Source organism: Hydractinia symbiolongicarpus, chromosome 10 (genome assembly GCF_029227915.1).
Source record: "Hydractinia symbiolongicarpus strain clone_291-10 chromosome 10, HSymV2.1, whole genome shotgun sequence".
Lineage (NCBI taxonomy): Eukaryota > Metazoa > Cnidaria > Hydrozoa > Anthoathecata > Hydractiniidae > Hydractinia > Hydractinia symbiolongicarpus.
Window position 1 is genome coordinate 25,744,778 of NC_079884.1, and position 27,344 is coordinate 25,772,121.

The following is a 27,344-nucleotide window of genomic DNA, read 5'->3' on the forward strand; positions in this document are numbered from 1 at the left end:
GATTCCTGAACAAAAATACTGACAGAACAAATGTAAATATATTCTCTTTTTCCTTGATACAATTTTCCTACGTTTTTGACTAGCCATATATTAAACTTAAAATTTAGTTTATAGATTAAATAGCTGCCATATTGCCTTGTGAATTTCAATTCAAAATTGGCTTATCCGCGAAATCAATTCGCTGTGAAACTTTATTCTCCGGAACATTTCCAGGTAGGAGTTACTAAAACAAAACAAGTCTGTACGCAAAATATATAAAATCCATGTATTTTAGAAAACAAAGCCTACAATATTTCTATCGAGCGAAACAAATGATCATTTGATCCAACCCTAAACAGAAAATAGTGAAAAACAGTGTAAAATATTACACAGTGAAGAACAGAAGAATTGTGAACGAAACTTTAAAATTTAATTCGAGAAGAAATTTTTGAATTTGATACATTCAGAAATAGCCACTATTGTTAATTATTTTTACAAATCTTCTTGTTTGATAAAAAATTAAAATTGGTGATTAAAATAAGGCATTTTTTTCAAAGGTGACTGGGTTTCTGATGAGATAGACGGTTCAAAGATGACTACGTTTCTGAGAGATAACAGAATATTCAAAAATAACTGCGATTTTTGGAGACAGCAGACGGTTTTTAACATTTTTTATTTTCCCACTAAAAATATTTTTATACGTTTATGAAAGGAAAGGTAAATTGTTTCAAAAATTTAGTTTCAAATCAACAGCCGTGCGCTTGCTATGATTTTTGTACTCTATTTAAAGTGTACGAAAGAGACATACCTAAAACCACGATAGAATCTTTTCACTATAAAAAAAACACATCCTAAGAACGGAACTAGCGATTTAGCAGTCAATCTGAGCACACAAATAAAAACCAGTAGTTACCTCTCGGTAACTTGAACAACGGATAACTTAAACTTTCATTATCTCGAACAATTTTCTTTGGTCTTACTTTCTCATAAAAAAAATCCGGTTAACTCGAATATACGTAAACTCAAACATTCGTTAACTTGACACATTTTTCGTCCTCCACCAAAAATCGCTGTAAGTCGAAGTATGACCTCATTTTAGATTAAATTCGACTTACCCTTTCTTAGCTGTCCAAATAGCTGAATTATTTACTCAGTGTTTTATTTATACCTTTTTTTTACTATTTCCTAAAAATATAGGCCTTAATACATAATAAAATCTCGTTGTTTTTCATCAGCTTCTGGTTTTAAATGAACCTTGGGTTAACCCTGTTAAAACGGTGTGCGGATTTTTTTTGTTCATTCTTATTTTTTTAACAATAGCCTTTTGTTTTTTCTCAAAAGATTCTTTGTTAGCATCCCCTGCTGCATCGAACGCTGTTAAAAGAAAAATATTCCGAATAAAAAGATTTTCGCACACCGTATCATGGCTGCATGGTTCACCAAGCATGTCTGAAAATTTTAAAGTAAAACGAAAATGCTATCAAAAGTTAAAGCTCGTGCAGTGTAGCATAATGAAGATCGTATTAAATTTCTACATAATGCGCCATCTTTGTTGTTATTAACGTTTCTCTTTAATAATTACGTCATTTCTTTCTGTACAGTTTCGCAAGCACGTAGACTTTAACTATATACGGCAGAATTAATTAATTATTCATGAATTTCATTTTAAAGAGAAATTGTTGAGGCTAAATATTTTTGGTGAAAGATAATAGTATTTTAGCCATAAAATCGTGACAAGTGTGTTATAACATAAAAAATGAATATATAGTCTGAAAACAATCTTTCGTAACTAATTATGTGAATAAAAAAATTCCGATTTTTAAAAAGGTTACTGCCACCTTAACGGGAGTTCGAGTTAAAAAAAGCCGTTTAACTCAAACATTCGTTAAGTCGAACTATTTTCCTCGGTCCCTTGAAAGTTCGAGTTACCGGGAGTTACCTGTATTATTATATATAATCCTGCTTTCATTCAAATATTTAAACTATTTTCAAAAAACAAAAAGCAAAAAAACAAAACATAAGGAAACCTTTTATCCGAAAGTAAAACATGATCGGATATCAACTTTCTCATCTCGTTGCTCAATTGAACTTTTTTATCTGCCATATATTTCAACGTGCTCTAAATTCAGAAAACAGTGACATCAACTCCTTCTCAGGCTCTGGTGGAAGGTCTGGTAACTAGGAGGGTTACTTACTAGTGCTTCTTGCTTGTCCTCTTGCAACAGATTTAAATCCAAAACATTTTTTAAAGCACCATAACTATGGAATGAACAAAAAAAAGTTATTATATATATTATTATTGAATTATTGCTTATCTCATACATCGTACTTAGAGATAATATGCAAATTATATAAGGGTAAAGCAAAAAATAACTAGCTATTTTTCGGGGACTATTAACAACTTTTTTTACTACACAATGCGCCTTATCTACGACAATCGCAATTTCCTTTGAGAAAAAGTAAAATGGCAGACAAAGGCGAGCAAAGAAAAGGGCAGACTGGCTAGTGGTCATTATAACCTTTTACTTACTCACAAGTAAATTATATTGTAACAACAGGTAAAGAACTTAAAAAGGTGCTAAAAAGTTAAACCAGGTTGTTTACTGATTTAATTATCCTGAAGACGACGATAGCTATGTACATGGGCTCCAATTCGTCCAATCCGCGCGTCTCTCACATCTGTCCAAACACTTAAGAAGAGTATTGAGAAGTGATAGCATTTTGCAAATTTGAGTCGAGTGTTGTGCGAAGTATGACACGTGTGTTTACTAAGAAGAGATTCGTGAATACCCACTACATGAAACCATTGTAATTTCTTACACAGAAACGTAAGGACTCACGTCGAAGCCAATATGAGATGTTACATATCTTTAACTGTCCTTCTTGTTTGTGTGTATTGCAAGCCGTTTGATAAATTTGAATCCATCTTTCCGAAAATTAAAGGTTAGTAAAGTGATTGCTTTGATTAAAATATGATCGTGGTCACACATTTTTTATATAAACCTGTTCTTTGCAAGGAACGCATGATGGGTACCTATTCCAGGGAGATATGATCATGTCGAGAGCGGAAATCGAGATAGCAATGAAAGGCGGTGATGTAGATTCTATCAGTGAAAATGCGTATGGCTTGATGAATTCAAAGTATCGAAAGTGGCCGAACGCTGTTGTGCCTTATAACATCACGGAGATAAGTGAGTGACTTGCTTTGTTTGCTGTACAACACAGTACAGGCATCCGATAAGTTACGAGTTGTAGGAGAGGCAAACAAAATGTCTTTGATGTACCTACTGGAACAAGTAAAAACAAGATTGAAAAATTCTCTCTTATGACCATAAAATTATTTGTACTTTGTAAAGACACACATAAAACGGTTTTATCCTTTTTACCCTTTTTCCAAAAAATTTTAGTATAACATGATCACACGTATTTCGTTTTAGAAAATAAAGCGCTAAATAAACTTGGATTAAAGGGTCCAACAGAAAAAGCTGTACTGAAAGCCATGGCAGCATGGGAAAGCAAAACCTGTGTCCGATTTGTTAAACGAACCAATGAGAAAGATTATCTGAATTTCGTGGATGATGGATATGGAAAGTCAGTTGTTTTCTACAACCTTTTTAACAAATCAATACCAGTCAATTTCACGCTTATTAATTTTTTCAAATTTTGAACTGTGCAAGCTTATACACTTGCCAGTCCTATTAACGCCATTACACAAAAACTAACACCTATAACTGCTGGCATAATAAGGCATTAGCTTTAAGCTCTGAAAAGTTTTAGCATGGACATCAGAATTAAGATCTTTTCACCATTACCTTTGTGTCTTGAGAAAACAACGTATTTAAACAAGATGAAAAGGCCAGCGATTGCATAGGGGAAAGGACAAACTTATATATGGATACAGTACATAAAATGGTAAGTGTGACCAAGACAACGTTGTTGTATTTAAATGGAATATATTAACATAGAAGATAAGCATTAGCACAGGTAAAAAAGTAAAAAATAGCATTCAAAGCATTTTTGTTAGAAAGTTTTACCTCAATAACCTAAAACGTTATTTGGAACAATACTACCAAGTTTACCAGCTGGACAGCAAGTGAAGCAAAATAAGAAAAAGAGGAAAAAATAATGTGTAAGGGTCAGAAAGTTCTACATTTCTCTTGTTTATTCATTACCCCCCCTTGAAAGATAAAATTGTCTTTCGTTACTAGGTGTTTCTCCTACGCTGGTCGCAGTGGAGGAAAGCAAAAACTATCCTTAGGTTTTGAATGCTTCTACAAAGGAATAGCTATTCATGAAATTGGTCACGCGCTTGGATTACATCATGAACAATCGAGACCAGATAGAGATCAATATGTCGAAATCTTATGGGACAACATAAAAACAAGTAAGAATTTCTGTTCCTAACGGTTGTTACCACTTGATTGAATTTTTTGTTAAAGCGCCAAAGGTTTACGAGTTTTTTTGTCACAGCATTGGCGATTTTGTCAGCTTTTGTATTTACACTTTTCATTTCAAATTAGTTTTATAATTTTGCGCTTTATTTTCCGAAAAATGGCAAGAGGAAAAGAAAAAGAAAAGAAAAAACAACAAATATAATAGTGACGTTTTCGATGTCTCCATATCTTTACCATTTGATCAAATTTGAGCAAAATAATTCTAATTTCTGTTAACAATCCCAACGATTATTTTTTATATTGAATATTAATAAAATGCAACGAGTTTATTGTATTCATTTTAGAATACAAACCGCAGTTCAAAAAGTATTCTCACAAACAGATCGACAGTCTTGGCAGCCCATACGATTATGACTCCATAATGCACTACCGTTCTGTTGCGTTTGGAAAGCTGCCGTTTCAGAAGACGATCAAAGCGAAAGTGGATGGAGCAAAGTTTGGTCAACGCGACCACATCAGTGTACAAGATGCGTGGCAAATAAATAAATTCTATGGGTGTAAAGTGAAATAACTTTTTATTTAGGAATAATATCAGTATGGTCTGATACAATTACTCTTCTTTTCGATGTAGGTGCACGTAAATCAAATTTCAATTGAACTACCGGAGAAAGACATAGAACGAGAACTCTTTTGTATCCTTCAACAATTAAACTTTCCCGATATTTATAACCTCGCATTAACTTGAAGAAAGCAAAAAAGTTACATCGAAATAAAAATAAAAGATTTGTTACAAAAAAAGTTTTTTATTGCTTACTCCAGTATGTTTTCCTTCATTTTCTTATACCAGTATACAGTTAGTTAGTATATAAAATGACTCGAAAAAGCTCCTTTTTTTCCTTTTCGTATGCTTCCTTACCGAAAACGTACGGTCCATATCTCTACTCGTGTACATCCATAATGGCTCACAATTGGAAAACGGTCTACTTTGCTAGTTGAAACACTTTTTTTCAATACTAAGATGCCGTATTGCAAATGTGGCATGCAAAACCTAAAACTTCCTTACGTTCCACTAAATTTAATATTTCTTTTTAACTTTTTGAGATGTAATGCTTTCTTATGATACAAAAAACGTGTACTTACACAGGATAAGTAGATAATACAAAAAAGGTTCAGCTGCAACATTATTTCATCTTACCTGATGTCAATTTCACTTTCTTTATACTCCTCCATTAATTCTCTAAAAACAATAACATTGTTCCAACTTTCGTATTTAGAAAGGTTCTCCTGGGCGTTTTAACAAATAGAAAATTCTTCGTCATTCAAGGTGATGGTATTGAATAAAAAGAAAGCAAATCCTACCTGGCGTCATCATAGTTTTTGTTGAGACAAAGTACTTTGATTGTTGTTGATAAAATGTTTGATGTCATCCTATGGAATTATTTACACACCAATAACAGACAGATAGACATAAGACATTTTACTTTTAATACTTTTAAGGAAAATTCAGGATAAATTTATCGATCTGTATGTGAAATGTCTTAAGTGAAATAAGGAAAATCTTAAAATTCCAACTTCGTAAATTGATCATCAAGTTTGACGACGATGCTAACCATGTGACAACCGTTATGTTGTTTCACGATTTTTTCGATCAACGTCGATCGATTTGAGCATTTCGTTTCTGTGGAAACTTAAAGGCATAATTTCCATTTTAATCAATCAATTTCCCAACAAAATGAAAATTTCATTGATTTGAATGGAATTTTCATAAGAGAATTATAAAAAGGCTGCCAAATATTCCAAAAAATCACATTCATAAGAGAATTATAAAACGGCTGCCCAAAATTCTAAAAAAAATCACATCAACTAATCCCGCAGTCTTAATAATTAATTGTGATTTTTGGAAAGGCTCTAGTTGTCAATAAAGTTATTTTGCCCTACAAGGAAAAATCGACATTGGCAAACGCAATTCGTGTTTTCGCTGTCTCTATAAACATTGACCAACAATGACCAAATTTTGGTTCAGTGACTAATATCTTTAACTTTAATTTTAGCATGTTTTTACATGTTAATTTGGGACATATTAGTGAAGTTGTGACATGTGAATGAGATGCGTGTGACATCGTTTAAAACTTACGGTACACGAAAAACTTCCATCCATTTTCTTGAGTCTTTCACAACACGTAGGGCCTCTTCAGCTTTCTATTAAGAAAATGTAACCGTTAAAACAAACAAACAAACAACTCAACAAATAAACAAACAAACAATTAAACAAACAAAATTTCACAACCATTATCAGTTTCTTAAGCAAAATTACACCAACCTCTTCTGGTACGTAAGTGTCCAACGCTGCATATAAGGCATTTGTTACTCTTTCCGTAAGTGGTACTCGCATTGAAACCATGTCTAAATAACCAAAATAGAAAAAAAACGTTACTTGCCAGTTGTTTTTCTTTTTACCAGCAGTGACATAGATTAGTAAAACAAGTGTAATAACAAAATCTCGATGAAGGTACATATTTGATAATTTAAAAGTAAACACACAACAATACCTGTGTATAACTTTGGAACATATTTTGCGTTCTTATGGTTACGTAGCGCTAAAAGTAATTGCTGGAAAACCCAATCTCTTGGGATAAAATACTAAAAAAAAGGATAACAAAGCTAGTTTATGCTTTCTACCAGAAAAATAAAATATTCTGCTAAAATGATTTCTTTCTTTGCTTTTTCGACTTACTATCACCATATATAAAAACACCGAAATAAAAATAAAAAAGTCGTGGATACCTTCGGAATTATTTTCTCGTATTCTTCAATTATAGTGTCAAGATCGGGAGCAGTTCGTGCTATCGCACAAATGTAATTGCCACTAAAACAAAAAAATGTTAAACCTTCTCAATATGAACTGAAAAATGAAAGAAAATACAGAGTAACATGTCACTTACAAGAAGCTACTGTTTTTAGACCCTAACAAATATTGTAATCCATTATTTACAACAATGTCTAGCAAATCTCTCGCTATGCTTCCACTCCTCTTGTACCTCGCCTGTAACAGGGAAACATAACTTGGTTAGTAAACTGGTCAGAACCTTGGTAAATTATGATTACAAGGGCAGAAAAACTCTTCCTACCAAATCCATAGCAATGTTGAAGAATAATACTAGAATAAAGAAATAATTGCATTTTTACTTCTGTCTTATATTAGTATAAATGCATTAATTGGGCGCCTAGTTTGGGTAAGCGCCTGTATAATTTATTGACATATGGAAACTTTTACAATAATTTTTTATTTTCATTTTTAAATCAAAATTGCATTGTAGAATGTGGAAGGGAAAAAAGTTAGACACTAATGACCTTCGTTTTGCGTTCTTTAATTTTATCCTTGATTTATTATTAATGATTCTCAGTATTTCAATTCTTAAAATTTCCAACAAGCTCCCAGTGACCAAGTAATCATCAGCTCGATATAAACGCCCAATGTACTAGTTCAAAAATTAAATAAGCGCCGAAGACGGTTAATCAGTTTTTTTCAGTATTAGAAAAATTATCTTTGCGAAATTTAAACCCTGGAGGAAATAAAAATAATATATAATAAATACTCTAACTAATCTCTTATACTTTGACGAATAGAAAGATGTATGTTTGTGACGCAGCCTTTTGCGTGAGCCTGGGTGAAACGTCCTCTTGATGGTAGTAGTAATTTAGGATCAGGTGACTTACTATCTGCAGGATGTTGCATGGCAAATTCAGCACATCCCTTTTTGACATCCCTTACAGTTTCCACAAGAACTTTAATATCTTGACGAGCTAAAACAAAATATGATTTTATAGTGGTGAGGAAGAAAAATTAAAGGTTTATCTCGTGTTTCTATTTTGGTAGTGGCATCTTTTAACCAAGAATCACTTTCATTTTGCAGTTTACGATGTTTCAACCACACCCTAACAAGGATACAACATTGATTAAATCTGTGAAAAATTATAAAATATCTGCTCAAAATTTTACCTACAGTGATCGAAAAAAATGAAACTCTGCCTTTAACTTAAATTAGATGATTAATCATAACTACACCTTATAAATCAAACAGGTGAAAATAAAGGTTCTTTTAAAAATAAAAAAGTTTGCAGCAATTTCTTACCATCAATTTTGGAGTTTTTTAAAAAGAGTTTAGGCACATGTCCCTTTTAAAACAACTATTCACCATAATGTGTAAAAACACACTTGTTGCAGAAGAGGATGAGACACTAGAGCTTGAGGGACATATAAATGACTGCATAAATAAAAGTCACTGTATTATAAAAATAGCGTAAATTTTAAATCATACGTCTTTTTCTTTCAGCAGCTAGTACATAATAATAACTTCCAAGTGAGGGAGCTGAAAAATAAACAAAACAAAAACTAATTATCAATTTCTTTAAATTATACCAGTCCGATGATTCCAGATGATAACTACAGCCAGGTAGAAAAACAAGGTTTTTCGAACATGCCTATTTTCAATTTTTTCATTTCTCGCAGTAGACGCTGACAAAGCTCATGAGCATTTTCATTCATTTGGAATGCCACATCAAGTAATGCGTTGTATGTCACTAAAAAAAGAATAAATATAAAATAAAATATAAAAACATAATAAAAACTATGCGAGTTTTTTTTGATAGAGCAAGGATAAAGCAAGTTCAAAATAATTTTTAACGAACTAGTCACTATGCTGCAGAATAAAAATCCAGGAATTCTCCCACTGTTACTCCCTTCTACCCCTTTGGTCCACAGATGGGTAGACGAACGGACACACAGCAAGAATAATAAAGATTATATAAATTATAACTAAAAGGATGGGAACCTACCTACATTGGGTGTAACTTTGCTTCTCATCATGCTAGCAACAATTTCCTGTACGTAATGAAATAAGTCAACTTTTGATGCATACTGATCAAACAGACTGAGGACAAAAATTTTAAGGCATGCCTGCCGAAAACATAGAACTTCCAGAGATGTGTAACAGGGTTCCCACACTTTTTTCAAAACAAAATTTGAGAAGATTTTTGTGATATTTGAGGAGCTTTTGTTAACATAATTGAGGAGATTTGAGAAGGAAAATTTGCACTTGTTAAAATGAAGGAACACACAGACTGGCATCTCAATATTTTCCTACAAAAGATAACTAAGAAACTTTGCTTTAAATACAAACACAACAAAAAAGTAATGTTTGCAGGCCATAGCAACCACAAATTGAGATATCTAAATTGTTTTGAGGAAATTTGAGAAGAAAAACTAAATTAATAAAAAAATTGAGGACATTTAAGAATTAGGGAGACCTTTTGAATTTGAGGAGTAATAAGGAAGCGTGAAAGTGATAGCCAGTAGTTACATTAATAAGGAAATCTTACCTCAACCAAATCCCATCGATTTTTATCTCCTTCTCTAACGCTACACACTTGTGAAAGTAGGCTGTTATAGAAAAATAAGCTACCTAAATAAAAACCAAGATAATTTCTAAGATAATTTCTAAGATAATTTCTAAAACAAAGTCTAACAATCTCACCTAAAAAACAAAGAGGTATAATTTTCTTTTCTTTTGTTAGACAGAGAAAAAATATAAAGATGTGTCTAAATGATTAAATCAGCAAGGGTTTGTTTTGTGTGGATACTTGGTTGTAAAAGCATAAAACTATCAGGAACCTTTGAGATGTTCTGTATTAAATGTATTTAAATATCTAAAAACGCTTAAGATTTTTATCATATATAAACATATTTTAACTCAAAAGAGAAAAAAAATATTTTAATTTGTTATTTTGTCTTCATCTAGAAAGGTTCTTAAGTTAAACTTTAAAATTATAAATAAAAATACAGAAATAAAAGATTACCCTTCATGTTGTTGTTATCAAACTCTTGAAGTAAATGAAATGCTCTGAGTTGCTCATCATGCTAGAAAAAGAAAATATGATGACCTTGAATGGAAGACGCTTAAGTTTTATAGGACCGTTTAAATGTAAGATAAGAAAACTGAATGCGTAAACAGGAAAGATGTACGCTTTTTTCTTTTTTTTTTTAAGGTTTTTTAAAAGTTAGAAATTTTCAATTTTTGCTAATTTTTTTCTATTAAAATTAAAAGAATGATAAATGAGCTATTATTTAAACTAAAGATTTGAGCATATTTTTTTGTTTCTAATTACAACCAGTCCAATGTTTTCCCATCTATGCAAAGAAAATTTTTAAATTCTGTTGAATCTTCTCTTCGAAAACCATTTAATAGTGCTTCGAGGGCACCATTTTTTTTGTCGCTTTAAAAGCCTTGACTTAACCTATGCAGCTCTGTTTTTCCGTTTTCTGATCCGCTTTTTCCCCTACGATTATCCCTGCTGCTACAATAGCAATAACCGCAGTGAAAGATATACGTGTTCTTTCTTTGATATTCATTGTGAAAAGAGATTTTTCAAACTTTTTACCTAAAAAGTAACTTTTTAGCTAAAGTTTTTTCTTACAACTTACCGTGTCTTTTAGCCTTTAGAGTGGACTAATTTTTGTGACTGGCCGATATCGGATTTTTGTGGCCTATATTAAAATCGCAAATGAAACATTTTTCTAAATTTGGCATGGATTTTATTTAGCTAGTAAGGAAAAAGGCTTTATTTGATAATTGAATAATCTAGCATGCTGTGTCTATCATGTTCATCATCGATTATTTTATTGACAGCATTATCCTGAAAATACAAGTGATTAAAGTTGTATTTAATTTTAAAGAATTGACGAATACAATTTGGCGCTAATTTAATATGGCGAATGGCGTATTATGTTAGTGTTGATTTAATTTGTCGTATTTGTGCAAAGTATGTTAATTTTAAAAAGACAAAAGGCAAACACCACTGATATAGTGTTTTCACAGAAATAAACATACCTTGATTAAGCCGAGAATAAAAACTTCATATGTTCTACTATTTGACTGGTCTTTTAATTCTGCAAAGAGTTTTTCAGCATAACCATCAATTCTATGTGAGGAGAACACAATATTTTAAAATGATGTAAGACTTCATAAAGTGCTGATATACTTCCTACGTCTTGCTACTTAAGGAAGAAAAAGAGTTCATTTGCCGTTATTTTATAGCTCCAAATGGAAATGCAGGATGCGATGGATATTTTGCCAAAAATACAAGTTTCCTACCATATTCTCTATTTATTGCTTGTGCAGGTATCGAAACTAATGTTGCATTTGCCTTGACAAGTGACTTTTTCCCTGCCTTGATTTTTTTCAGTATTACAAACTTGTATTCCACACAGTGGAAGAGAAAATCGATATTTTTTAAAGTGAGAGAATTTTATCTGAGCAAAATGCTGCATTATAAAGGTGAGAAAAAAAATTGTAAAATATAGGTGACAACGTCATTCGCAAAGTAAAATAAAAGTTTGGACAATTTTATCTGTCCTAAAGGCTTAAATTTCAAATGGTACTCTTTTTTAAAAAAATATGAAAATTTAACATTAGAGTATGATGTAAGTAAATAAATTTAAAGAAAACGTTATCTAAAAAAGTAAGGTACACCGAATTGTTAAGCATGAATGCTCAGGTATATAACAGCATGACAAAATTTATCATATCAATCCAAAGATATTGAGGTTTAATATTAAAAAAAAAACATCTCAAATGCAAACACAGTATTACCTCCAAGTTGATTTGGCCGATTTAGTTTCTTCACTTTCCTAAAAAAATCCAAATCGAATTCCAAAAGTAAATAATTTTTTTTAAGGTTTCAGTTTTTTTCCTAATGAATAAACCTCCCTGAGTAGTCATCTAACCTGGATTGTTGCATGTGCTTCTTCTTCTGAGGAAGAGGAAGAAGAAGAGGAAGAAGATGATGACATTGTAGAAGCTTTTTCATCTTGTTCCTGCACATACACAAAGTTAGAATAGAACAAAAAAAAAAATTGCAAAAATCTTAAATAGCATACATTCTATAGTGAAAAGTAGAGAAAACCCTGTTTGAGTAAATTACAGATGTTTATAACAGAGCAGCTTCAGTTCCAATCGCAAATTATAATTACCATTGGTGATCCTGCAACTGTGTGGAAGCTGACAAAATCCAGAACATCGTTGTGTATATCAATTGACAATAATTCTGAAAAAAAAAGTTATAAATTTCAACTTAAACACATGTCAAAAAATAATTTAACAAACCTATCAGAATGTATCGTTTTACCTTTCTGTTTTAGCTTTTCATAGAGATTGATAACTTTTGGAATGTTGTCACCATTTGTCATAAGCACTAAAATAAAGTATAAATATATATGGATATATCAATCAAAAAATCGCGCCATTAACAGAATTATATTTGACATTTTTTACATTGAAGGTTGTCAACAGTTTCTTCCATATCGTCAACAATCAATACACTTTCTTTTGGCCAGACCTGAAAAAGAATATGTAAGAAAAGATATTGATATGGGATAAAATTTAGGGTAAATAAATTCAAGAGAAAGGAGCTTACATCTCAGTACATTATTGTAAGAAATATATATACAAAAAAGAACTGGAGCAGGCTGTCAAATCCGACGTGAATCTGCGAATCTCATTCACGTGTCGACCCTATGTTGACCACTGATACCGCGAATCCAATCACATTAGCACAATTAATAACATTAGTCACCATATTTCTACTCTTCCAATATTGGTGAATCTACGAAAAAACACTTCCTTTTGCTGCCAAGGTCCACCATTCGCTGCTGATGGTTACCATTTTATTTTTCCCTTTATTGAAGTTGAATACTTTACAGAACGGTTACTGATCATCAAGCATCAAGCCCTTGCGCGCAGATCACCGGGAACCTAATTATCGGGACAGGAGTAGCAACGTGATTTCCTTCCCATGAGTTTTTTTTTGTATGCGATTTTTTTTATTATCATCTTTTTTAAAAGTTTATTAAATGAATGACGTCTCGTCTCGATGATATGTTTACTATGTCTCTCCAACACCCAGTCCGGTCTGTGAACAGTTGGTGCTAGGAAGTGCATCCAGCTGTAAAACAATGCCAAAACTCTTTATTAATGGGCGTAAGAATAGTTGATCAGACAAACTGCGTAAACGGGGCTGGAACTCTAAGGAGTGAAGGTGCCGCGCACAGTAGGACAGATGTCAGGTGTGAGCATCGTCAGACCGTTACCCAGCTATCACATCACAAGGTAGATAACACTAGGTTGAGGATGGCTAGTGTAAATGTTGGTACTCTGAGAGGTAGAGTAGGTGAAGTAGTTGAAATGTTAGAACGTAGATCTGTTGATATGTGTTGTGTTCAGAAAGTCAGGTGGAAAGGAGCTTCAGTAAGAGTTGTGGAAGATAGCTTTTTTTAAGCTTTTTTAGATTGGTAATAGTGATGGATATGGAGGAGTTAGTATATTCGTTGCAGAGAAGTGGGTAGAAAAGTAATAGATGTTATGCGTGTTAATAGTTGTATTATAGTGTTTTTGATAGGCAATAGGATTGTCACTTTTCTGTCAGTTTATGATCCACAGTGTGGACTCAGTGAGGAAGATAAGGATAAGTTTTATGATGAGTTGATAGCAGTCACATCAAAGTTTGGAGACACTGGTGGGCGGCGACTTTAATGGTCATGTTGGGAAGTCATCTGAAGGTTATAGAGGTGTGCATTGAGGCTATGTATTTGGGAGCAGAAATAAGGAAGGGGAGAGATTGCTTGAGTTTGGAATGGCAACGGACATGGTGGTTTGCAACACATCATTCAGTAAGAGACAGAGTAGGTTGATAACATATGAGTCAGGTGGCTGTAAGACACAGATATATTACGTCCTGATTAGAAAGTCAGACAAGAAAGTGGTGAAGGACGTGAAAGTTATATCAGGGGAAGAGTGTGTTTCCCAGCATAGGTTGCTGGTTTGTGATATTATCTTGAAGAGTGTTAAAGAAGCTAAGAGAACGTACAGGCCCCGTCGTAAAGTCTGGAAGCCGAAGGAAGAGATTGCAGCAAGACAATTTAGTGCAAAAGTTCAGCAGTTAGCCCACAATGGTCAGTGTGATAGTGACAATGTTGAAAGTACTTGGACTACTTTGAAGAATTGTCTTCTAGAAGCTTTTGATGATACCTGTGGGTGGACGAAAGGACCAGCTAGACATAGACAGACCTGATGGTGGAATAATGAGGTTGACCAGTGTATAAAGGAAAAGAGGAAACTTGGGAAAGAGTGGAAGTCAGGTAGTAGAAAAAATATTTACTTAGAAGCTAAGCGTCAAGCTTGTACAGCAGTGCATAAGGCAAAACCAAGAGCAGAGAAAAAGATGTGTTAAGAAGGGAAGACCAGCGCAATGATGTGTTCAAGATAGCAAAGCAAATGAAGAAGACTAATCAAGATGTTGTAGGTGAGAAGTGTATAGTAATGATGAAGGTATCTTGGCTATCACAGAGGAGGAGAAAAGGGTAGCTTGGAAGAATTATTATCAGAGGTTGCTTCACAGTGAGTTTGATTGGAATGAGGATAATTTGTCTGATGATGATGTTGTAGAAGGGCCAGCTATGCAGATCAAGACCGAATGGGTAGTGGAGGCTATTAGCAAATTGAAGATTATCAAGGCTGGAGGAGTATCAGGTAGATGGTAAATGGTAAAAGCATCTGGATATATTGGAGTTGAGCTTATTACAAGTCTTGCTAATCAGATTATAAAGGATGGTGCTATTCCGAGTGAGTGGCAGTCGAGTGTAATAGTGAATAGTTTCAAGGGCAAGGGTGATGCATTAGAAAGAGGTAATTATATATAAGTTTGAAGTTGGTTGATCAAGTAATGAAAGTTATTGAAAGAGTGATTGATAAGTTACTTAAGAAAGAATTGATATAGATAAGATGCAATTTGGTTTTGTTCCAGGGCGTGGCACTACAGATGCAATATTTTTACTCAGACAGCTTCAGGAAAAGTATTTAGGAAAGAGAAAAAATCTCTATTTTGCCTTTGCAGATTTAGAGAAAGCTTTTGATAGAGTGCCACATAAAGTTATTTGGTGGGCTATGAGAAAATTAGGTGTGGATGAGTGGGTAGTTACGATGGTACAGTCCATGTACAGCAATGCTAGAAGTCGTGTCAGGACTAACAATTCACTTAGTGATGAATTTAGTGTAAATGTTGGTGTACATCAGGGTTCTGTACTTAGTCCTTTGTTGTTTGTTCTAGTCTTAGAAGCGCTGTCGATGGAGTTCAGAACAGGTTGTCCATGGGAGTTATTGCATGCAGATGATTTGGTTCTCATAGCAGAGTCGATGGAAGAATTAGTTAAAAAGTTTGAGAAGTGGAAGAAAGGACTAGAAGAGAAAGGGCTAAGGGTGAACACAGCAAAGTCTAAAGTCATGATTAGTAGCATTGCAGCCAAGTGTGACCTTGTAGTTGTAAAGTGGTCTTGTGGAGTTTGCAGAAAAGGGGTTGGTAGTAACTCAATTTTTTGTCAGACTTGCAAGCATTGGGTAAGAAGTGCAGTAGTATTGGTGGTAGGTTAAGAGCTGACATTCAGTTTGTATGTAAGCGTTGCAAAGGTGAGATTATAGAGAATGAAGTATTTCCAGCTTCAATGATGTACAACAGTGGCTCATTAGAGATAGCTGAGAACTTCTGTTACTTAGGTGATATGTTGGGCAGTGAAGGGGGTGTTGGAAGAAGTGTTACTTGCAGGATAGGTTCTGCTTGGAAAAACTTCAGAGAGTTACTTCCTTTGTTGACTAGCAGAGTCTTGTCAATTGAGTTAAAAGGTAGGTTGTGTGAGGCCTGTGTAAGAAGTGTTATGTTGTACGGTAGTGAGACATGGGCAGTGAAGCAGGAAGATCTTGACCGTTTAGATAGGAATGATATGAGAATGGTTAGGTGGATGTGTAAGAAGCAGGCTAAGTATCTGTAGAATTAAAGATGTTATCCAGATAAGAAATTGAATTGGCTGGGGCACTTGACAGGGGGATGGAGGGGGATAATTGGGTAAGAAAGTGTAGAGACTTGATAGTTCCTGGGGCAAAGCCCAGAGGCAGACCGAGAAAGACTTGGCAGGAGGTTATAAGCACAGACTTGATACAGAAGAAGTTGAGTTTAGATCTAACACAGTCTAGATCAGATTGGAAGAGGGTCATTAATATACCCCGTCAAACCCATGCTAGCATGGAAAACAGACGTTAAGCCGAGAATGAATGAATGAAATGAATGTCTCTCCCAGGAACCCGTATTTAAAGGGTATTTTCGTAAGGTATAGTTCCCCCACATGGGTTCGGTACTTTCCCTTTAATCTCAAAGCACAAAATATCAAAATGGCACATTTCTCGAGGGTGAATTTCGGCCTGTGTTTCATATCATAATAAAACTAGAGAAAGAAACTATAAAAATTGGATTCGCATATTGAATTTATGAGAATCTAAATTGGATTCGCGAGAGGTAAGAATCACGAGAATCCAACTAGATTCGCTGGATTCACGGAGTTGTCATTGCAAAAATCCAAATGGATTCGGGATAGCTAAGGTCGGATTTAACAGCCTGTAGAGTTTTATATAACAAACCGGCACTGGCTGTCGCATTGGAAATAAATCAGGATACTTTTTTAATACATATTCAGCTGCTTTCGTTCCAGACTCCATTGCAAGCAGCAGTTCTCTCTAGAAAAAAAAATTAGCATAAAAAAGAACAATAAATAAGTGTTTGTGTAAGATGAAGGGAGATCTTCTGTATTATGTGCGCCTGCAATGGGATCACTATATCTCAACTTGCAAAAAGGTTTGTTCTAGATCAAATTTTGAGATAAAAGTGGGATCAAGGCACATTTTGAGTATTTCACACACAGACAGACTTCTACTATTTGCTTTCATCTTTTGGCACTATGTAAAAGTTAGTACTATGTAAAAGAAGGAGATCTCAAAAAACTATAAACACAAAAGTAAATACAGAAATTGTATATGTAAAAAAATCAATGATTTAATAATGCATAGGTACTTGAATAAAGACTATTGTAAAATGTTTATCTCACCTACAGGTTAACCTATGCTATGCAAGAGAAAATTGGGTAGAAAATTTAATTGATATCATCAACAAATTCAAATTGCCTTTTAAAAAAGTCAGTACAAACCTGTTTCATAAGCGAACGTGGATTAAGTATGACATCATCAAAAAAGCGATAATCTGGTTTATTTGGAACCTATAAGAGATTATTTATTTGATAGGGTTTAAAATGTCTTCCCTGTATTTAGAGATATGAGATATGCCTCAGAATAGCTTAAAAAAATAAACGGTTACAAAACTTTCACACTTTAAAAAAATAACAAGAAAATATGATGCATTCTATTAATCTTGTTTTGGAACTTGTGTTGATATTATTCTTGACGATTGCTAAAATGGGATTATTTATTTCTGAATTAAAAATGGCATAGAGTAGGTTAAAAAAATAAAACTTTGATTGGTAATTTTAAATACTTCTTTAGTTCATTGTGTCAAATTACTGTTAAAAATGGAACAATAATGATTAAACCAAATTTAAAAATCAACTGAGTGTTAATAGAGTAACAAATCTTGCCAAAAAAATTATTTGAGTAAGTGCACTGTCATATCGTTTATGTTTATGGCGTGAGTATACGAAAAAAATGTTTTTTTTAAAAAAAAATGTTTTTCAGCCATTAGATAGAAAAAGATCTGGGTTTTAAAGTGTGCAAAAATATTTAAAAAAAAATGTATTCAAGATAGCTTATTATCCCCCCCCCCCAAATTTTTTTTTCATAAATTACTTTTTTGTTATGCGATAAAAATATTTGTTCACACGTAATCATCTTGGGTATTAAGTTTTACTACTCAATTATGTTCAAGGTTGTAAATGATAGCGGACTCAAAGAGGAAAATGATATGTACTTAAAAGATTCTTTTGAAGTTTTTCTCCATTTCCCATAAGGATTTTTTTTTTCTTTTTTGTCTTCAGAAGTTGAATATAATTTACTGTGAAAAACATGGCAAAACCAGTTTATAAGTTAACGGCGAATAAAAAATGTCCTATCGTCATAAAGCTTTTATGTCATCAAAAAAATGAAGAAAATCCAAAACACAAATATTTGACTCGCCAGCTAAAAGAAGATTAAAGCAAACGGTTTCTGCTGCCGATCGCCAAGCTGGCACTAGTCGAAAAGATTTTTGTTTCTAGAGTTAGTTTTTGTTTTACCCATACTCAACTGTGTAAAAGCAAACACCTGAAGCATTAACAAAAGATGTGAAAAAAACCTGTTAACAAATAGTCGTTACCATAGTGATCAATTATTATTCAGAAGTATAAGATTTCTGTAAGAAATTCGAAAGCTCTTTTTCACTGTGTTAAATTTTTAAGAGAGTATCACTTACGTTTTAAATCTCTTTTATAAAACTATAAAGGATGTGGGGTGGAGAGCACGCTTAGCGTGGAGAGAAATGTTCGATCTAAAAACGCTTTTTTTATTTCTTGAGAATAAGTAGAACGCGAGTTATGATGAGTTTTCTGACAATTAGAGGTTAAAATTTTTTAATACTAAATAACTCCAAAAGTAAAAAACATTAAGAAAAAATTAAAAAGTGTTTTTAGATCAATGTCTTGTGATCACAAAAAATCAAACAGCAAACTTGAGAAATTAGTAGCTTTGTAAAGAGATCGCATTTGTAGGAGAGGGGCCATTTTTTATGTGTCTATTAAACCTTCAAATTTATTTTTTTTTAATAATTTTTATACCATTATATATAATCACATAGGCTTTCTAAAACATATACATTAATATATCAAAATGGTGAATTAAAAACATTTTAAAATATCACACCTTTTTTGTATACTCACGCCTTAATTCAGACTTATTTTAAAAGATCACACAATTGCACAACAATGTAAAGATTTTTTAATTTTTAAAAGAATGACAGAATCACAGGATGATTTTTCTCTAGTTTTTATTGTTACTTTTACTTACAATTAATGTCAATATAATACCTCTTGATAATAAAGAAAGTTATTTTTGTTAGGGATATGTTTGAACACTTTTTTATCAGATCAAAAATTTGAACATAAAAAATCAAAAATAGTATTTTGTGAAATTTAAGGATATTTTAATATCAAAACAGCATATAAAATATATTCTCACTTGAATATTTTAGGACATTTAAAGTCTTTGATTTAAGTATTATAGTTACCTGTCCAACAGTAGAAGAAAGTGCTTTTAAGACTGTTAACCTGTCCCTAAAATTACAAAAAGCCCATTTATACTTTATACATATCCTTTGGTACATGTCCAACTATGCTATCTTTGTAACATTTGTTGTGACAACATCTCTTGCGCTATTTGTTTTACAAGACTGTGCTTGTGTTGGTTTTAAGAGATATTCCTACAAGGGAAGCCAGATAAAGTAGTCCTTGTTTTGTTATGATTAGTTTGTGAGTGTCAAGTCTATATCTGTTAAATGCATACCTTTTCTTTCTTCCATAAACATATGTCTGTGTTCTTTCAGCTTCTAAATACATACTAAGATTTTAAGTGGACTAAGATTCAGATGGTTGTCAAAACCGCTTAGTGCTGCTCATAAACAAACCAGGCTGAAAAATTGGAAAGTTATGCAACCAAAGTTTTGCATAATTTAACACACAACCTATAAAATAGTTCTTATTCCAAATATTAATAACATTAAAAATATGTCAAGCTGAAATTTAGCAACACTGGTAACTTTGAGGCTGAGAACAAAATTTCCCCTATCAACTGTGGTTAAAATAAAAAAGGAGTTGCTGATAAAAGAAAAATGTGAATACTTTAAGTTGATATAAAAAAGTACCTGTGTTTGCTTCTTTTGCTTGCAACGAAACATTTTTTGAAGAAAATATTGATCTTGAAAGTCTAAAGTAAAATTTGATTTATTTAAATTACATATTTATTTTAGTGAAACCTGTTGTGAAATTTGTTAGTGAATTTCAAAAATTCTTTAATGTCATTATTTCTTTGAATGAGGTAATAAATTGTGCTTTACTCCCTGACAATTTTAATTCTGAAGTTGTGAAGTAAGTCACAGATTTTTATGGATACAAACGAATATGCATGTTTGCTTACTACTCTTTTGATGAGTTCAATTTATTGTGTCCTACACCTTATGACATGCTTCTCACAGTGAGTAGCTGAAATCTTTTATGTATGACTAGCTATAATAAAATAGTTATCAAATGTTAAAGGAACTAAACTGTAATTAACTACACACACTATTTTAATTAAATGAACTGTGATTAACCAACAGTTCATTTAAAACAGAAGCAAAATGAAAATCATAAGGCTGTAAACAGTCAGAGCTGTGTTAAGGTCATATTTATAATGAAAGATATAGTAAAAAACATTTGTATCCATAAACCAATTAGTTAAAGGGAACTATAAAGTGACTCCAATTTAATTAGTTGTTGTACGGCTCTGACCGACCCTAACTTTCATGAAAACAAAAAAAAAATATCAAGCAAAAAAGTTTTAAAGAAAAAAACATGAAAACAACAACATTTTCTCATCCCATCTCGTGAAAATATAATGAGCATAGAAGATATCAATGATGTTATTTTTTGTTGGTTGAATGTCCATCTACAATTATAGTAAACAAGGTAAATCAATAACGTTGCTTTAGGACCACAGACCACAGGACCATTGGTAAGGCCACTGGAAGTTTATTCTTTGTTCATGGTAATTTGTTGCGATAAAACTAAAATGCATAGTGCGCTAATTTTGTAATCACAAAAATACTTACGTGGTTAAACAGAAGTTTAAATTATTATGTGATTTATAACAAAAATTAGCTACTTTCGCTAAAGTAGTTATAATATACAAGTGAAAAACAACACAGATTATTGCCGTAACACCCTCCATCGTTATGATTAATATGTTTAAAATCACGCTAGCTAAACTGAAATACAGCAAATACCATTTAGGAAAAATAATTAAAACAAGATAGAATACGCTTGTTGTAACACCCTCCTCCGTTATGAATTTAAAAAAAAATGATTTTAACGCTGCGAAAGACTTTAAATATTCTCAACTAAACAACCATAGTCCGAAAAAGAATTTGCACTTAAATTTAGATTTTCCTATAAAACTGCGCAAAAAAAAATAAAAGAACACTAAAATTGTTTGTTTTATTATTCTAAGTAGAAGAAGTAGTATTATTTTAGTAGTATTATTTTAAGTAGGAGAAGCTGCATAACTTTTGAAACAGCGCATTTATTTTGCTAACTGACCGACCGTAAGTACTATCAACTTCGCCCGTAGAGCAACTAATTAAATTGGAATCGCCTAAGAACAGTTAGAAACAGTTATTGCCACCTTAAAATTCTTTTTTCACCTGGTACCTAGAAAAAAAGCTAGTTAGGTAGCTGCAAAAACAAATTTAAATTTTTCTGAAACAGCTGCTTTGAGAAATCTTGCTACAGTGAATTCAACCTTCTCGGCCATTGAGCACCTTTCACTTTCACTGAATATACACCTGATTTCTTCATTTCATTTCATTTATTTTTTATTTTTTACAAAAGGAGTTTCACTTTCGTTTTGTGTACACCTTTCGCCATGTTTTCTTCCCATCTGAAATCACTCTTAGCCAAACCATTATCTTCTTCCAGGCTAAACCCATATGACCCATGATTTTATAATCTTGTGACTGTAAATCAAAAAAACAGAGCACCTAAATGTTTTTTGGCATGTCATTGATTGCTTGTTTTAATGTGTTAGAAATCAGCACCCTTATAAAATCCCGAACCCTGCAATAAAAACTTTGCAGCGCCACTCCAAGTATGAAGGGTGTTATGACATACATATTCTGCCGCGATTCTTTTTTCATATATTACATTTAAAGTTAACTAGGGATCTAAATTCTAGACTACAGGAATACCAGTAGTAGTAGTGTAGTAGTATAATCACTTTCTGTGCTTATTTCTTTTTTGTTTTTTCTCAATTTTAAACTTTGCTTGAAAAAGAATTTTGATAAAAACAACCTGTAAAAATTGCACATACAAAAAAATTTCACTTGCAATAAATTGTTTGTCATAGCAGATTTAAATTGAACCACAAAATTGCAGCACATGAACTGAGATTTTGAAATGAAAATGTACCTTCATTATCCACAATAAGTAGCTATATAGCTATAGCTAGCCTGTTCTGCCCAGAATGCAAAAATAGCCTGTTTATAAACTGGACAGACGGTTTATGTACGCATGGCCTGATTATGTTTTTTTGCCCTGATAGTGATTGTGGTGACCGGAATATGAACGCTAATATAATGGCTGGCCAGGCAGGCTGTGATTGGCATTTTCTTCGAACTTTTCTGAATGAAACATTGACTAGGCATGGTGAAAGAAAAAAGTCTCGACATGATTTTTCTCAGCAGGATAAAACACTATTGAAAACTAGCAAAAAAAAGTCACAACATAATTCTTAGTCTAAACTCCTCTTGTGAGTACATTTCACCATATATTTTGAAGTAACTAAATTTCACGGAACTAGATTTTGCGGATGGGTGATATCATTTTTATTTTTCGCAGGAATTAAATTCTGGGGATGGTCATTATGGTCAGTACTGGAATAAGGCCACCTAACATCATGGACCGCGTCTCATGTGTGTCGCGCACAACTTGCGGTGCTATCACAATAATAAAACTTTTAAGCAGTGGAAAGTTGCAATCCATATTGGGGTTGACTTTTAAGATGCATCATGATTTTCGCGATCCACATTGCAATCGTCATGATATATACATCTTTAAACATTATAATAATCACTTAATTAGTGTTATGAGAGAATAACGCCATTAAATATAAATAATTGTTTTTTGGTTTTTTCTAATACTGCAAGACTTTTAGTCGATACCATTAAGGAACAATAATAAAAACAAGGTACACGTTTGTTGTAACACCCTCCTCCGTTATGAGTTTTAAATAAATATAATTGTAATGCCGTGAAAGACTTTAAATACTGTTAACTAAGCTATAGCCCGTAAAAAGATTTTGCACTTAAATTTGATATAAGACTGCACAAAAAACATTAAAAGAACACTAAACTTTTTTATTAAAATAACTTTTGTTTTTTTCATTATTTATTTTAAGTGGGAGAAGAATAACTTGCTGTATAAATTTCAAAACAACTCTAGCAGCGCTTAAAATAAATATTTGATCACTGCCGGTCATACTGACCGTCAGAGATCCAAAATGGCCGGTCAAATTGAATTTTCGGCGGTCAAAAATATATGTGATTCCTTGGGAAACGGTTTTAATCACGAAATTTGATATTTATTCCACTTTGATGTTTTAAATTATTTTTATGCCTCCCTAATGAAATACAACTCAAAAAGTTGCCTGGGAACTAGGTTGCACATGTTAGTGTCGCATTCGGCACTGCCGGTGTAAAACACGAAGATACCGCAGTTGCGTCGGCAAAAAAATTGTTGGTGTTATTTTGTTGTGAAATTTGAATGAATGCAACCATCAAAAACGGTTGGTGTTTTTATGAAGAACGTAAGGTATAGAGAACATTAAAGTCGGCCCCTTTCCTTCATGCTGACACTCTTATGCTCGGCTGGTGCATTACACTGAGACTTGAACGAAAGACGGAAGACCATTTGGAACCATGCCACAAGTCAGTCCGACCTTCATCGTCACAGAGAATACTGCGAGAAGAGTGCGCACCCCTGCAAGTTAAATAAAGTTTAAAAAATCAAATATGTTTAGTAATAATAATCGAAAAAAAATGTATATCATATTAAAAAGAAGTCCAGAAGTTCTGTCTCCCACACGACACAGCAGGCAATAAGTCAGCCCTGCCCTCGGTTTTGTGAGAAGAGATGTTCTGCGAAGACTCTAACACTTAATTCTTCTGTACCGTTTTGCTTTATGTTAAGCTGTGCCTGTGACAAGCATTTTCGAAGCATGCCACCGGCGACTTCTGCGATATACAACCTAATGAATTCATCTTGAAACAGAAAAGGCCAGTAACATTCAAAAAGAACAACAGGTGTTATTATGCAATGCAACGTATTCAATTTCTAAAAATAATTCATTTTTAAACGCGCATGTTTTTCATTCAAATTCCAAACTTTAAGTCATTTTTTTCTTTGATTTTTAGTATAGTAAATAATTACTTTATACAAACATTACAGACATTCCAGGTGCACATTATTGAAGCGACTAAAGTGTTTTTGGTGCGTGATTGAAAACGCTGCTCCATTGTCTATATGAAAAAATGTGTATGAATCAATGGTAAATAAATGTGAAGCAAGATATTTAGATTATTATCTATTCTTAATAGTAGATAAATAATTTTTTTTGCGAAGCAAGGAATCGATAGCCGGTCAGTCTGACCACTCGTAACGTGATCCTGACGGTCAATTAACAAAATTCGGCGGTCAGTGACCGTTGACCGGCCGTTATTTTAAGCACTGTCTAGTATAACCTGCTGTATAACTTTCAAAACAACACAAGTGTATTCTGTATAGCTTTCAAAACAGCACAAGACTAATTCTTACTGTGTAACTTAAAAAAAACATAGGAAAAATTCTTGCTGCATAACTTTAAAAACATGTTTTTGAGCATGCAAGTATTTTTATCTTTTCAGCTTGAGTGCTAGTTACATTTATTTAGTGAGACAAATCATTATTATTTTTTCGTCATAACTAAAAAATATTAATTGTGTGCGTTATGCTTGTCATAAGACCCTCCTCCGTTGTTATTTTTTTATTATTTCTCTTTCTCCATAAAATTATTTTTATTTCAACGACCATAAGCTATTATCGACTTGGCCCGAAAAAAAACTATCCATTGCGACAATCAGGATTAATGATGACGATCGTGATAGCATCGTTTATACATTGGGACTATCGCGAAGTTCTTTGCTAACATGTTTTCTATCCCGATGGCCACGATTGGATCGCAGATGGCCTGTGTCGCGCATGATATGCACTCACGATATCAGGTGTCCTGATTCCAGTACTGTAAATTATTTGTTTTGCGGCAATTAAGTTTGGTTAAAAGTTATTAAACTTGCGAATCCCAAACTGTATTTACCACACAATTCATTTTGAGAACAATAACAACTTTGCCATCAGCCTGACCCGATTATGTTGTTTCTATAAGTGCCAAATAATATTTTTAACTGTGGTACACGAGTGCCAAATAATATAAGTGGCGTACATAAGCTGATTATGTTGCCCCGAATATATATTTTCTGCCCTGCTTATAAACAGGACAAGCTGCCGTACATAACCTGGGCAGAACAAGCCTAGCTATAGATGACTTGCCAATGTTTACAAAAATTAAAAAGTTTGCAGTTATTTTGCATATGCGCAAAAATTTCTGTTGGCAGAAAATATAAACAACAGACCCACAATAATTAAAGAAATCCATCCAAAAAAGACATATGTGAAATTTTTTAAGAAGAATTAGAACCATTTTACCCTGCGTGATTCCTGCTTTTTTACCTACACAAAAGTGTCACGCAGAAAGTAGTGTCATAACCTTTAACCCTAACCCTAACTAAAAAAACTGATTTTTTAGTTGCACTGCTGTGAAATTCATATATATATATATATATATATATATATACATGACTCATAGAAAGTGCTGCTCTTTTTTTATGGCAGGCATGATACGGCGTGGAATAACAAGCAGTAGCTACATAGTTTCAAAATGTTCACGCAAACTCTTTTAAAAGTAAAAATAAAAACTTTGCAAATGCTTCCAATTTACAAAAGAAAGCTAGATAGCTATGCTAATGAAAAGTATCTTTAGAGGAAATTTGTCTAAATTTAGGCTCGTTAAAGCTTACCTTGCTATGGATCCTGTTTGTTGAAAATGCCTCAAGTTTCTGCAGCTACATAATTCACCACATACAGCTGCCATCTTGTTTTTTGAAACACATGGTATAGCCTACATGCAGGTATATTCCAGTCCGTAACTACAACTAACCTTTCCATATATGTACAATAAACTGACCTGTACGTAGTTGCAAACTATGGTAGTTGTTTACCTTTTTGTGCGAGACATTTTGTAGCTAGCCAGATGCTGGTTAGGAGCAGTCTTTTCCTCTGTTCGTCAGTTAGTACCTTTCCTAATCACCCTTTATAAGACGCCAAGTAGAATGGCTAAAATAAACATAGCTATTTATATAGCTATGGATATAACCATAATTAGATTGGTGGCCAGTAAAGCCAGTTTCAGGGTAACATATTTTAGCTAAGCTAGCTATAGCTAGCTAGCTATAGTGTTCTGCCCAATCTTGGAATGCGCCCCGTCTTAAGACTGGCCAGGCCAATCTTCCGACAGTGACAAATGGGTGGCCAGTCTTAAGACTGGAATGCCCAATCTATGGACGTACATGCCCAATCTTAGAACAATTGTGGAAGACAAACAGAACAATAAAATTTTTAGAATTTACCTCTTAATAGGAACTTTAAATTGAAACTTTCTTGGAAAATCAAAAGCCAAAAATTTATATATACCATGTATTTTATGTATAAAAAATTGAAACTACTCAACCATTTTAGCATAGTCTATAAAGTTTTTCTTCTATATACTATGATATTACATCTAGCTAACTAATAATATGGTTGAATACGATTTTTCTGATACTTCATAAATATAAACATTTTATTTTTAAAATTTAGCCACTACTACAAGCTGTGTATAAATGCTAAATGTATAACACATGCTCTACCAGCTACCTAGCTAGCTAGCTACGATTTTCACTCTACTGTGTCCAAAAACAGGCCGGGTCAATTCAACAGTACCCAAAATATGATGTTTTAATGTGCCTAAGAATGTTTGTTGGGAGTCGCAAAAAACAGAGCTCGTGTGGTGCATCCCTTCCTTAAAATCTAAACGGCGCCAAAGGTGGGCCTAACATGGTCTTTTGCCCAATCTTGTAACGCCCTGCCCAGTCTTAAGACTGGCCGGCCAGTCTTAAGACTGAGCAATTTTATGTCCAAAGATTGGGCAGCGTCCTAAGATTGGGCAGAACAAT

At 33.1% G+C, this 27,344-nt stretch overlaps 2 protein-coding genes across 4 annotated transcripts; one reads left to right on the forward strand and one right to left on the reverse strand.

The window, feature by feature from the left end:
* Window positions 1-242: 242 nt before the first annotated feature.
* On the reverse strand, window positions 243-26,463 carry LOC130662739 (protein PTCD3 homolog, mitochondrial-like). Of its 3 annotated transcripts, none has more exons than XM_057461660.1 (30): window positions 26,352-26,463; window positions 20,151-20,212; window positions 19,793-19,835; window positions 19,518-19,563; window positions 17,455-17,523; window positions 16,892-16,987; window positions 12,704-12,767; window positions 12,558-12,623; window positions 12,403-12,476; window positions 12,157-12,246; window positions 12,023-12,060; window positions 11,261-11,351; window positions 10,230-10,290; window positions 9,753-9,835; window positions 9,210-9,255; window positions 8,856-8,954; window positions 8,693-8,743; window positions 8,091-8,177; window positions 7,502-7,530; window positions 7,316-7,416; window positions 7,158-7,239; window positions 6,923-7,013; window positions 6,694-6,776; window positions 6,508-6,572; window positions 5,733-5,801; window positions 5,569-5,610; window positions 2,175-2,238; window positions 2,007-2,098; window positions 788-812; window positions 243-330 (listed from the first exon to the last, which is right to left on the reverse strand). In XM_057461660.1, the coding sequence occupies exons 1-29, from the start codon at window positions 26,366-26,368 to the stop codon at window positions 788-790; spliced, it is 1,926 nt and encodes a 641-aa protein (XP_057317643.1). In that variant the 5' UTR covers window positions 26,369-26,463; the 3' UTR covers window positions 243-330. The 3 variants fall into 3 exon arrangements, with proteins under 3 accessions (XP_057317643.1, XP_057317642.1, XP_057317644.1); XM_057461659.1 differs by lacking the exon at window positions 26,352-26,463 and adding an exon at window positions 26,151-26,298; XM_057461661.1 differs by lacking the exons at window positions 12,157-12,246; window positions 26,352-26,463 and adding an exon at window positions 26,151-26,298.
* Window positions 2,702-4,983, forward strand: LOC130662740 (astacin-like metalloprotease toxin 5). Its single transcript, XM_057461662.1, has 5 exons — window positions 2,702-2,922; window positions 2,997-3,170; window positions 3,417-3,570; window positions 4,188-4,363; window positions 4,718-4,983. Exons 1-5 carry the CDS (start codon window positions 2,832-2,834, stop codon window positions 4,942-4,944), a joined length of 822 nt encoding a protein of 273 aa, XP_057317645.1. The 5' UTR covers window positions 2,702-2,831; the 3' UTR covers window positions 4,945-4,983.
* Window positions 26,464-27,344: the final 881 nt, after the last annotated feature.